Source organism: Ranitomeya imitator, chromosome 5 (assembly GCF_032444005.1).
Source record: "Ranitomeya imitator isolate aRanImi1 chromosome 5, aRanImi1.pri, whole genome shotgun sequence".
NCBI classification, from domain to species: Eukaryota; Metazoa; Chordata; class Amphibia; order Anura; family Dendrobatidae; genus Ranitomeya; species Ranitomeya imitator.
Window position 1 is genome coordinate 586,526,285 of NC_091286.1, and position 14,554 is coordinate 586,540,838.

The 14,554-nt window shown below is 44.8% G+C and overlaps 1 protein-coding gene across 5 annotated transcripts in view; it reads left to right on the forward strand.

Moving 5' to 3' along the window:
• Nucleotides 1-14,292, forward strand: part of CEP63 (centrosomal protein 63) — a 98,442-nt gene extending 84,150 nt beyond the window's left edge. For 4 of the 5 annotated variants that reach the window (XM_069727928.1, XM_069727930.1, XM_069727931.1 and 1 more), the window contains 2 exons: nt 4,437-4,659; nt 12,566-14,292. In XM_069727928.1, the coding sequence (XP_069584029.1) occupies nt 4,437-4,659; nt 12,566-12,727 (385 nt within the window). In that variant the 3' untranslated portion in view covers nt 12,728-14,292. Of the gene's footprint in view, nt 1-4,417; nt 4,660-12,565 lie in introns of those variants that run through there. The other variant, XM_069727932.1, reaches the window with a different exon arrangement.
• Nucleotides 14,293-14,554: the final 262 nt, after the last annotated feature.

Here is a 14,554-nt window from a genome sequence, read left to right on the forward strand (position 1 = left end):
TATACATGGCCCCCCTCATCCCTATCCAGGTATGTATGCCCTCCTTGTCCCTATCCTGGTATACATGGCCCCTTCATCCCCATCCTGGTATACATGGCCCCCCTCATGCCTATCCAGGTATGTATGGCCCCCCTCCTCCCTATCCTGGTATACATGGCCCCTTCATCCCCATCCTGGTATACATGGCCCCCCTCATCCCTATCCAGGTATGCATGGCCCCTTCATCCCCATCCTGATATACATGGCCCCCCTCATCCCCATCCTGGTATACATGGCCCCCCTCATCCCTATCCAGGTATGTATGCCCTCCTTGTCCCTATCCTGGTATACATGGTCCCTTCATCCCCATCCTGGTATACATGGCCCCCCTCATCCCTATCCAGGTATGCATGGCCCCCTCATCCCCATCCTGATATACATGGCCCCCCTCATCCCCATCCTGGTATACATGGCCCCCCTCATCCCTATCCTGGTATACATGGCCCCCCTCATCCCCATCCTGGTATACATGTCCCCCCTCATCCCTATCCAGGTATGTATGCCCTCCTTGTCCCTATCCTGGTATACATGGCCCCTTCATCCCCATCCTGGTATACATGGCCCCCCTCATCCCTATCCAGGTATGTATGGCCCCTTCATCCCCATCCTGATATACATGGCCCCACTCATCCCCATCCTGGTATACATGGCCCCCCTCATCCCTATCCTGGTATACATGGCCCCTTCATCCCCATCCTGGTATAAATGGCCCCCCCTCATCCCTATTCAGGTATGCATGCCCCCCCTCGTCTCTATCCTGGTATACATGGCCCCCCTCATCCCCATCCTGATATACATGGCCCCACTCATCCCCATCCTGGTATACATGGCCCCCCTCATCCCTATCCAGGTATGCATGGCCCCTTCATCCCCATTCTGATATACATGGCCCCCCTCATCCCCATCCTGGTATACATGGCCCCCCTCATCCCTATTCAGGTATGCATGCCCCCCCTCGTCTCTATCCTGGTATACATGGCCCCTTCATCCCCATCCTGATATTCATGCCCCCCCCCAACCCCATCTTGGTATGCATGACCTATATCAGAAAAACCTACAATAAAGCATTAAACATCCTACTTGCCTTCCCTGTGCTCCCTCTCACTGCTTTGGGGTCTGCGTTGGACTACTCTACTCTATCCCTCTGTTCCCTGGTCAAGGGTGATTTTTCTATATTTTGTCTGAAATACCAGAGCATTTCAGAAAAAAAAAATCATGCTGCCTGTGGCTTGATCAGCATGAACTGACAGATAGGTTCCTTTTAATGACTGATGAGTATTTGTTTTTGACAATAAGTTATCATGAGGCTTGGTTTCATGCCAGACAAATTGTTTTATTCTCAGGCACTGGTTTAATGTACATATAAATCATTGGAAATCATAAATCACACCAAATAACCCGTTAAATTAATTCACCTGGTCATGACTTTTTTTTTATTTTTGTATTTGATATGTATTTTATTTGAAATATACTGTGTATATAATTTTTTTTCTTTTTTCTTTGTTCTTTTGGATTTTTACATAATTTTCACCCCAAGAGATCAGGAAGACATCTGGGGAACATATATATTTTTATATTGTGCATTTTTCCACTGTAACTGGAGCATCCGTAGGAAACCCAGTTACAGGGGAAAATAGCCTCCTGCTGTGCTGGACTGGATCTGCTAGCACCAAGCATCTTTGGTCTTTCTGGGCAGCCACCCGGCGGTCCTACAGAAGCATCGGCCTTTCTCCCCAAGCACGGAGTGGCTTGGTTTATTCCTGCTTCTGCCGCCTTCTCCCCAGGGTCCTGCGCTGTGTCTGACAGCTGGGAACAAAACCTTACCCTACTAGATTGCAGATTCTTTAACCTTGAGCTGTAAATGTACAGTTTTGCAGAGTTGATGCCCAGAATGAACAAATCTTGAGACGTTTGGTCCTTATGAGGTTAATAGTTTAACCCTCCGTCACATACAATATTCGGACTAACGAGTTCACATACAATGTGCCTGTCAGGCGCCTGCTGGAAAAATACCTATAATATCTAATGTTTGCAATTTCAGAGCTCTAAAAGTGATCAGTGACCTTCATAGGGATGTAATAAAAGAGACTACACATAATCAGTTGCAAAAAAAAACATTTACTTAACATAAAACTAATAACTATGAAATACAAACTTTTCAAAACTCCCGCCAAATAGTCCCCAGTTCGACTCTCTCAAAAAAATGTACAAAGAAAATTTTTGAACACAAACTTAATTTTAAGGTACCTTAAGTACTATTAAAAACATATTCAATCAGAAGTAGATGCTGAGGTTTCCCCAGAAAAGTCACGCTTGCAGAGCAAAGAGCAAGAATTACACACCATTTTTGCATGTGTCAGGCAAATTGCTTTATGACATTTGAGACATTCATAATTTGAAAGCATTCTGGTTCCGCTTTCCGTTTGGCAGGTGGTGCAGCTCCTTCTTTTGTGAGGTGGTGCAGATGGTGACTTTTCACCATCATCTTCTGGGCGGAACCTTTTGAGCTGAACTTGAAGGCGAGAGGGGATACCGATAGTTTTCACGCTTCTCCTGCGTAGCTCTCCAAGTACTAGTTCATGGGCCGATTTTTTCAGATACAATCGTCTACGGAGTGGTTCAAGATTGTTTTCAAGATAAATTACTTGTGAATTTATACCACCCAAATTCAACATAGCAAAAAATATGACCATTGGCCAGCGTTTGATGTTTCTGCTGACGTTGAAAGTGGAGCACATCTGATCTGCTGTATCCACACCCCCTTTGGTGGCATTGTAAAATGTAATTATCACCGGTTTTTTTCTGCCCCAGTCCCAGGATCGATGGCAGCATCATCATGAAGTGTTGATAGAAGAAGTACGATTTTTTTGGCATGTGGTACATAGGAAACTAAAGCCTTTCCATTATGGAATGCAAACATACTGCTGTACTGTTGTCTCTCTTTCACACTTACAAACTGTGGCGGCAATTCCCTTTTGTTTTTTCTTACAGTTCCCACATATGACAGCTTCTGAATTTTCAGATAATCAATCAGATCACAACTTGTAAACCAATTGTCAGCTGTAATATTGCGACCCGATCCAAATAAGGGTTCAGCCAGTCTTTTTACAACATCAATGGGTTTGTTGCTCACACAGTAAGGACCTTCTGGTTGTTTTCCTGCATAAACTTCCAGGTTGTAAGTGTAGGTCTTACTGGCATCAACAAGGGCATAAATTTTTATCCCATATTTGTTTGGCTTTGATGGAATATATTGACGAAAGGCACATCTACCACGAAAACCAGGGAGCATTTCGTCAATAGTGAGATTCTCTCCAGGGTAATAACTTTGTTTACAGTTTACAACAAATCTTTGAAATATATCACGAATTGGAGCAAGTCGGTCATGTGTTTTGCGTTCGGTTCGGGTAGTTCTGTCGTCAAACCGAAGGCAACGAATTAGAATCTTGAATCTGTTTATGGACATAACCAGGCTAAATTTTTCAACTCCATCCCCATCTTTACCCCAAAGTTCCTCCAAACTTTGTCTATTTGCCCTATAAGCTCCTGCAAGGTACAGTAATCCAAAAAAAGCACGCAGTTCTATTTCATCTGTGGGCTTGATGGTTCTGTTGCAGATGTACTTGTCCTTTATAATGTCTATATATTGGTTGGTATATGTGACAATAGAGTCCAGAATGTCATCTGTAAATATACTGTTCCAGCATTCAACTGCAGTTTTTGCATTACGTGCAGTTCCTATTACTGCAGGAAGGTGAGTAATAATGTTTAAAGGTTCCCTACATTTTTTCTGGAATGGCTTCTTGTTCCATTTAGTATTTTTATCTTTTCCAATATAATATGATCCAACTTCTTCATCCTCACCACTGTCACCATCTTGCTCTGTTTCAGAATCCAGGACACATTCTTCCACCTCATCATGAGAATCAATCTCACTTTCCTCTCCTAAATCCTCATTCAGTGTGAGGTCTCTATCATCTAACAGCATGTTTGTTACTTCCTCAACATCAAGTTGTTTGGATAAATTGTACATTTAAAACATAAAATACCAACCTTACTGAATGTGACGTATTCACATACAATGAGCCTGAGAGATCTGTGCAGCTATATCCTCTCCCCTGAAGCTCTGAAATCCAACTGTGATATCAGGTTTCACAGACCTTCAAGAGACAGGAGACTACCTGGAGGGAGGTGGTTTCCTCACAATCTGGTGAGGAAGGAGAAATGAAAGTAAAAGAGAAGCGCCTGTCAGATCAGTTGTATGTGACGGAGGGTTAAACTCTGCTCTTTAATTTTATGCTCTTCCATTGAGAAATCAGCAGAATAATATTTCTTCGTAAGTAATTAAAATGCGTTCTGGCCACAATCTCTCTTCCAGTTTGTCTGTAATTCTGTAGGAGGACACAGGATCTGTTGGACAGACATGAGGACGAGCTGAAGGCACTGAATGAGCGTCTGAATGACGTATCGCAGCGGTACGAGGAGCTGCGGCAAACGGCAGGCTCCAAGCAGGAAGCTGCCGGTGTCCAGCAAGGATCCAGTAGGCCAAGTTCTCTGGAGCACAAGTCTTCTGAACTTCACAAGGTTGATGATGGAAGTGCTGAAGATTCCTGCCAAGAGGTGATACTATAACCTGTACTCATCACTTTCATTTTCTTCCTACCATTCTGTCAGTAGAGGTCACAAAGTCCAATGTGACTAGTGCGGCAGCGCATGTGTGATCCACCTCAACTTTCACTGGTGATGGCCTTTGGGAGTAGTAGTCGGCGTGTTTGGAGCCCTAGTCATAGATGCACACTAGTGCCCAACTGAGACATTATTGTGATCAGTGCGTGTGGGGTTTTTTAGTTACGTAGGTCCCACCAAACCATACGTCTGTCACCTGCCCAGAGGATGGATGGTAATTGTTGGTTTTGGGATAAAGCCTTTGAATGTATGCTTGCACTGTTATCAGTTTTTAGGTTCACCCCCCCCTCCACTATAGTTACTGTACAACTTCATATACCGTACTGTTCAGAACACAAGAAGAACCTTACTGTAAGACTCTTCGCACTTTTGCACATAAAAAATAGCAAAAAATGTTTTCTTAGAATTAAAACCTCCCTGTTGGTGTAAATAAGTCAAGGGGTCAGTATCAATGAGCAGAAGCCATTAACACCATTATGAATACTTTTGGCTGGTCCTACTAGTGTTCTTCTGCATCATGCACATAATGCTCATAATATACACAACTCTGCAGCACACACAATACTACTGAATGCACAGTACACAAACGCTCCGCTGCACAAACAGTGCATATACACAACTCTGCAGCACACACAACACTGCTGAATGCACAGTACACAAACGCTCCGCTGCACAAACAGTGCATATACACAACTCTGCAGCACACACTACACTGCTGAATGCACAGTACACAAACGCTCTGCTGCACAAACAGTGCATATACACAACTCTGCAGCACACACAACACTGCTGAATGCACAGTACACAAACGCTCTGCTGCACAAACAGTGCATATACACAACTCTGCAGCACACACTACACTGCTGAATGCACAGTACACAAACGCTCTGCTGCACAAACAGTGCATATACACAACTCTGCAGCACACACAATACTACTGAATGCACAGTACACAAACGCTCCGCTGCACAAACAGTGCATATACACAACTCTGCAGCACACACTACACTGCTGAATGCACAGTACACAAACGCTCTGCTGCACAAACAGTACATATACACAACTCTGCAGCACACACAACACTGCTGAATGCACAGTACACAAACGCTCTGCTGCACAAACAGTGCATATACACAACTCTGCAGCACACACAATACTACTGAATGCACAGTACACAAACGCTCCGCTGCACAAACAGTGCATATACACAACTCTGCAGCACACACAGCACTGCTGAATGCACAGTACACAAACGCTCCGCTGCACAAACAGTGCATATACACAACTCTGCAGCACACACAACACTGCTGTATGCACAGTACACAAAGGCTCCGCTGCACAAACAGTGCATATACACAACTCTGCAGCACACACAATACTACTGAATGCACAGTACACAAACGCTCCGCTGCACAAACAGTGCATATACACAACTCTGCAGCACACACAACACTGCTGAATGCACAGTACACAAACGCTCCGCTGCACAAACAGTGCATATACACAACTCTGCAGCACACACAACACTGCTGAATGCACAGTACACAAACGCTCCGCTGCACAAACAGTGCATATACACAACTCTGCAGCACACACAACACTGCTGTATGCACAGTACACAAACGCTCCGCTGCACAAACAGTGCATATACACAACTCTGCAGCACACACAACACTGCTGTATGCACAGTACACAAACGCTCCGCTGCACAAACAGTGCATATACACAACTCTGCAGCACACACAACACTGCTGTATGCACAGTACACAAACGCTCTGCTGCACAAACAGTACATATACACAACTCTGCAGCACACACAACACTGCTGTATGCACAGTACACAAACGCTCTGCTGCACAAACAGTACATATACACAACTCTGCAGCACACACAACACTGCTGTATGCACAGTACACAAACGCTCCGCTGCACACAGTATATATACAAACTCTGCAGCACACACAACACTGCTGTATGAACAGTACACAAACGCTCCACTACACAAACAGTATATATACACAACTCTGCAGCACACACAACACTGCTGTATGAACAGTACACAAACGCTCTGCTGCACAAACAGTACATATACACAACTCTGCAGCACACACAACACTGCTGTATGCACAGTACACAAACGCTCCGCTGCACAAACAGTGCATATACAAACTCTGCAGCACACACAACACTGCTGTCTGCACAGTACACAAACGCTCCGCTGCACAAACAGTGCATATACACAACTCTGCAGCACACACAACACTGCTGTATGCATAGTACACAAACGCTCCGCTGCACAAACAGTGCATATACACAACTCTGCAGCACACACAACACTGCTGTATGCACAGTACACAAACGCTCCGCTGCACAAACAGTGCATATACACAACTCTGCAGCACACACAACACTGCTGTATGCACAGTACACAAACGCTCCGCTGCACAAACAGTGCATATACACAACTCTGCAGCACACACAACACTGCTGTATGCATAGTACACAAACGCTCCGCTGCACAAACAGTGCATATACACAACTCTGCAGCACACACAACACTGCTGTATGCATAGTACACAAACGCTCCGCTGCACAAACAGTGCATATACACAACTCTGCAGCACACACAACACTGCAGTATGAACAGTACACAAACGCTCCGCTGCACAAACAGTGCATATACACAACTCTGCAGCACACACAACACTGCTGTATGCACAGTACACAAACGCTCCGCTGCACAAACAGTGCATATACACAACTCTGCAGCACACACAACACTGCTGTATGCATAGTACACAAACGCTCCGCTGCACAAACAGTGCATATACACAACTCTGCAGCACACACAACACTGCAGTATGAACAGTACACAAACGCTCCGCTGCACAAACAGTGCATATACACAACTCTGCAGCACACACATAACTGCTGTATGCACAGTCCATAAACGCTCCGCTGCACAAACAGTACATATACACAACTCTGCAGCACACACAACACTGCTGAATGCACAGTACACAAACGCTCTGCTGCACAAACAGTGCATATACACAACTCTGCAGCACACACAATACTACTGAATGCACAGTACACAAACGCTCCGCTGCACAAACAGTGCATATACACAACTCTGCAGCACACACAACACTGCTGTATGAACAGTACACAAATGCTCCGCTGCACAAACAGTATATATACAAACTCTGCAGCACACACAATACTACTGAATGCACAGTACATAAACGCTCCGCTGCACAAACAGTGCATATACACAACTCTGCAGCACACACAACACTGCTGTATGCATAGTACACAAACGCTCCGCTGCACAAACAGTGCATATACACAACTCTGCAGCACACACAACACTGCAGTATGAACAGTACACAAACGCTCCGCTGCACAAACAGTGCATATACACAACTCTGCAGCACACACAACACTGCTGTATGCACAGTACACAAACGCTCCGCTGCACAAACAGTGCATATACACAACTCTGCAGCACACACAACACTGCTGTATGCATAGTACACAAACGCTCCGCTGCACAAACAGTGCATATACACAACTCTGCAGCACACACAACACTGCAGTATGAACAGTACACAAACGCTCCGCTGCACAAACAGTGCATATACACAACTCTGCAGCACACACATAACTGCTGTATGCACAGTCCATAAACGCTCCGCTGCACAAACAGTACATATACACAACTCTGCAGCACACACAACACTGCTGTATGCACAGTACACAAACGCTCCGCTGCACAAACAGTGCATATACAAACTCTGCAGCACACACAACACTGCTGTCTGCACAGTACACAAACGCTCCGCTGCACAAACAGTGCATATACACAACTCTGCAGCACACACAACACTGCTGTATGCATAGTACACAAACGCTCCGCTGCACAAACAGTGCATATACACAACTCTGCAGCACACACAACACTGCTGTATGCACAGTACACAAACGCTCCGCTGCACAAACAGTGCATATACACAACTCTGCAGCACACACAACACTGCTGTATGCACAGTACACAAACGCTCTGCTGCACAAACAGTACATATACACAACTCTGCAGCACACACAACACTGCTGAATGCACAGTACACAAACGCTCTGCTGCACAAACAGTGCATATACACAACTCTGCAGCACACACAATACTACTGAATGCACAGTACACAAACGCTCCGCTGCACAAACAGTGCATATACACAACTCTGCAGCACACACAGCACTGCTGAATGCACAGTACACAAACGCTCCGCTGCACAAACAGTGCATATACACAACTCTGCAGCACACACAACACTGCTGTATGCACAGTACACAAAGGCTCCGCTGCACAAACAGTGCATATACACAACTCTGCAGCACACACAATACTACTGAATGCACAGTACACAAACGCTCCGCTGCACAAACAGTGCATATACACAACTCTGCAGCACACACAACACTGCTGAATGCACAGTACACAAACGCTCCGCTGCACAAACAGTGCATATACACAACTCTGCAGCACACACAACACTGCTGAATGCACAGTACACAAACGCTCCGCTGCACAAACAGTGCATATACACAACTCTGCAGCACACACAACACTGCTGTATGCACAGTACACAAACGCTCCGCTGCACAAACAGTGCATATACACAACTCTGCAGCACACACAACACTGCTGTATGCACAGTACACAAACGCTCCGCTGCACAAACAGTGCATATACACAACTCTGCAGCACACACAACACTGCTGTATGCACAGTACACAAACGCTCTGCTGCACAAACAGTACATATACACAACTCTGCAGCACACACAACACTGCTGTATGCACAGTACACAAACGCTCTGCTGCACAAACAGTACATATACACAACTCTGCAGCACACACAACACTGCTGTATGCACAGTACACAAACGCTCCGCTGCACACAGTATATATACAAACTCTGCAGCACACACAACACTGCTGTATGAACAGTACACAAACGCTCCACTACACAAACAGTATATATACACAACTCTGCAGCACACACAACACTGCTGTATGAACAGTACACAAACGCTCTGCTGCACAAACAGTACATATACACAACTCTGCAGCACACACAACACTGCTGTATGCACAGTACACAAACGCTCCGCTGCACAAACAGTGCATATACAAACTCTGCAGCACACACAACACTGCTGTCTGCACAGTACACAAACGCTCCGCTGCACAAACAGTGCATATACACAACTCTGCAGCACACACAACACTGCTGTATGCATAGTACACAAACGCTCCGCTGCACAAACAGTGCATATACACAACTCTGCAGCACACACAACACTGCTGTATGCACAGTACACAAACGCTCCGCTGCACAAACAGTGCATATACACAACTCTGCAGCACACACAACACTGCTGTATGCACAGTACACAAACGCTCCGCTGCACAAACAGTGCATATACACAACTCTGCAGCACACACAACACTGCTGTATGCATAGTACACAAACGCTCCGCTGCACAAACAGTGCATATACACAACTCTGCAGCACACACAACACTGCTGTATGCATAGTACACAAACGCTCCGCTGCACAAACAGTGCATATACACAACTCTGCAGCACACACAACACTGCAGTATGAACAGTACACAAACGCTCCGCTGCACAAACAGTGCATATACACAACTCTGCAGCACACACAACACTGCTGTATGCACAGTACACAAACGCTCCGCTGCACAAACAGTGCATATACACAACTCTGCAGCACACACAACACTGCTGTATGCATAGTACACAAACGCTCCGCTGCACAAACAGTGCATATACACAACTCTGCAGCACACACAACACTGCAGTATGAACAGTACACAAACGCTCCGCTGCACAAACAGTGCATATACACAACTCTGCAGCACACACATAACTGCTGTATGCACAGTCCATAAACGCTCCGCTGCACAAACAGTACATATACACAACTCTGCAGCACACACAACACTGCTGAATGCACAGTACACAAACGCTCTGCTGCACAAACAGTGCATATACACAACTCTGCAGCACACACAATACTACTGAATGCACAGTACACAAACGCTCCGCTGCACAAACAGTGCATATACACAACTCTGCAGCACACACAACACTGCTGTATGAACAGTACACAAATGCTCCGCTGCACAAACAGTATATATACAAACTCTGCAGCACACACAATACTACTGAATGCACAGTACATAAACGCTCCGCTGCACAAACAGTGCATATACACAACTCTGCAGCACACACAACACTGCTGTATGCATAGTACACAAACGCTCCGCTGCACAAACAGTGCATATACACAACTCTGCAGCACACACAACACTGCAGTATGAACAGTACACAAACGCTCCGCTGCACAAACAGTGCATATACACAACTCTGCAGCACACACAACACTGCTGTATGCACAGTACACAAACGCTCCGCTGCACAAACAGTGCATATACACAACTCTGCAGCACACACAACACTGCTGTATGCATAGTACACAAACGCTCCGCTGCACAAACAGTGCATATACACAACTCTGCAGCACACACAACACTGCAGTATGAACAGTACACAAACGCTCCGCTGCACAAACAGTGCATATACACAACTCTGCAGCACACACATAACTGCTGTATGCACAGTCCATAAACGCTCCGCTGCACAAACAGTACATATACACAACTCTGCAGCACACACAACACTGCTGAATGCACAGTACACAAACGCTCTGCTGCACAAACAGTGCATATACACAACTCTGCAGCACACACAACACTGCTGTATGAACAGTACACAAATGCTCCGCTGCACAAACAGTATATATACAAACTCTGCAGCACACACAACACTGCTGTATGCACAGTACACAAACGCTCTGCTGCACAAACAGTGCATATACACAACTCTGCAGCACACACAACACTGCTGTATGAACAGTACACAAATGCTCCGCTGCACAAACAGTATATATACAAACTCTGCAGCACACACAACACTGCTGTATGCACAGTACACAAACGCTCTGCTGCACAAACAGTGCATATACACAACTCTGCAGCACACACAACACTGCTGTATGCACAGTACATAAACGCTCCGCTGCACAAACAGTGCATATACACAACTCTGCAGCACACACAACACTGCTGAATGCACAGTACACAAACGCTCTGCTGCACAAACAGTGCATATACACAACTCTGCAGCACACACAACACTGCTGTATGCACAGTACACAAACGCTCTGCTGCACAAACAGTACATATACACAACTCTGCAGCACACACAACACTGCTGTATGAACAGTACACAAACGCTCCGCTGCACAAACAGTACATATACACAACTCTGCAGCACACACAACACTGCTGTATGAACAGTACACAAACGCTCCGCTGCACAAACAGTGCATATACACAACTCTGCAGCACACACAACACTGCTGTATGAACAGTACACAAACGCTCCGCTGCACAAACAGTACATATACACAACTCTGCAGCACACACAACACTGCTCTCTGCACTGTAAACTCACAATTCTGCAGTATGCACATGTATAGAGTAATAGTTGTGACCCATATATACATATGCACAGCTAATGAGTGAAGAAAAATCTCCACTAAAAATGCCAGTTTTGCCTCTGCGTTATGATCTGCCAAGAGATGCAGAAATAAACACTTGTGTGCACATACCCTTGAAGTCAGGAAAATACCATGTTTTTGGACTTTTGTTTAGCTTTAACTTGCAGGATGCGTTTTCTGTTTCTGCAGCTCCCACTACCACCCTCCTCCTCACTGAACACCATTGCATCAAGGTTTCTTCAGGAGGAAGAGCTCCGGTCACAGGACCTTCTTCAGCGCCTGGACTCTCACATTGAGGAATTAAAGCAGGAAAGTCAGCGGACAGTGCAGCACTTCAGCAACCTAAAATAAGCTGATGTCATAAAGAAGTGGTCTCCAGCATGTGCCGGCTGTCATCCGGTCCGGGGGCTCCCTCCAATAATGTGTGCAGCCTGTATTGTGAAATCCGGTGACCACAGGGGGCTAATGTGGCCATATTATGGATGTAGCCAATATGTGCTTCACCACCGTGGGGAAGGGAAGCGCAGCTTTAAGCTGCTAACAGCTGAACTTTTGAGCTCAAGGGACTTGGGCTTGTAACGGAAGAAGAAACCGAATATATGCCGGTATACCGGCCGTCTAGTAACCAGTAAATGACCGCTGCCTCGCATGTACATTACTTTTACCTACGGATATTATCTGGCTGAGTACAAGGAAAAGGTTCTGTAGTTTGCGGATAGAATATTCCTCTTTAATATGCTGTTATAAAGTCCTGCAGGCTCTTACCACTGATGAAAACGGGTGCTACTTGCTCTCAGGACTAATTTCGGGATGCTGATGCCAGACACCCACCCTAGTCTATCTTATGACACAACTAATTGACTTGACTAACATCTTTTGTGTGGAAAAAAAACGCTTCCGATTTAAAGGGATTGTCTTCTGCTATTTCTTCAGGAGCGCACCGCTCTCCAGCCTCCATGCTTCCTGCTTGCCTGGTGAAGATGTGCTCCTGATTGATGAACTGTATCAGCTGAGCTGGTGACATATCGGCCCGAACTCTGTGCTCTCCGATGCTGCCACTACACACGTTTGCCCCTGCAGCATCAGAGGAGCGCAGGGACATTGAAACTGGCTGAATCCAGCGATTTGGCAGAGCTACAAACACCAATGAGACCATGATTGGTGAACTAGGCAGCGAGCAGGAAGCTATAAAATTAAAAACCGTTCTGTTTCTGAGAGCAGAAAAGATTTTTAATGCAAGGTAAATTGCAAAGTTGCTTGTTTTTCCACGCACTTAGTAATTTTACACATTTAAAAAGATAACCCTTTTCCCCCCCTTTTAAAGGGAATCTGTCTGCAGGTTTTTGCTATATAATCTGAGAGCAGCATAATATAGGGAAATAAAGCCTGATTCCAGTGATGTATCACTTACTGGGCTACTTGCTGTAGTTTTGATAGAATCCCTGTTTTCTCTGCTGTAGCTGTTCTCTGAATGCTGAGCTCTGTAGAACCCCGCGCACACCACTGATTGGCAGCAAGCAGCCAATCGGTGGTGGGGGTGGAGTTACACAGATTATCCCGACTGCCCTCCATGTGAGACTTAGTCCTCTAGTGATAATACTAATTGTATTGAAAATACAACACCGCCTAAGTGACACATCACTGGAATCGGGTTCTCTTGCCCTACATTATGCTGCTCTCAGATTAAATGGCAAAAACTTGATGACAGATTCCTTTTAATAAAGGTATGTTAAAGTCCTTGACAGTAGCAGTCCCAGCTTCATATATATGAAACATCTGTATTTTATATGTTGTTTTTTATTTATTACATTTTCTTAATTTTTGTATGTAATGCATTGCAAGCCTCAGTAAGACTAGGAATTGTCATGCTTGTGTGTATATTTGTATATAAATGTGATTAAATATATATATATATATATATATATATATATACATACATATATATATATATATATATATATATATATATATATATATATATATATATATATATATATATATATATATTCTAGACATAGATATATATCTATCTCTAGATATATATACATACATAGTGCGTGTGTCTATTAGTATACACGTGCATGCATACGCTTTTCCACATCCTAATTCCGCAAAACATCTCTTTAGTCTGTTTGCAGCATTCTCTGTGATATATTCTGTGTTACTAGTTAATTATCA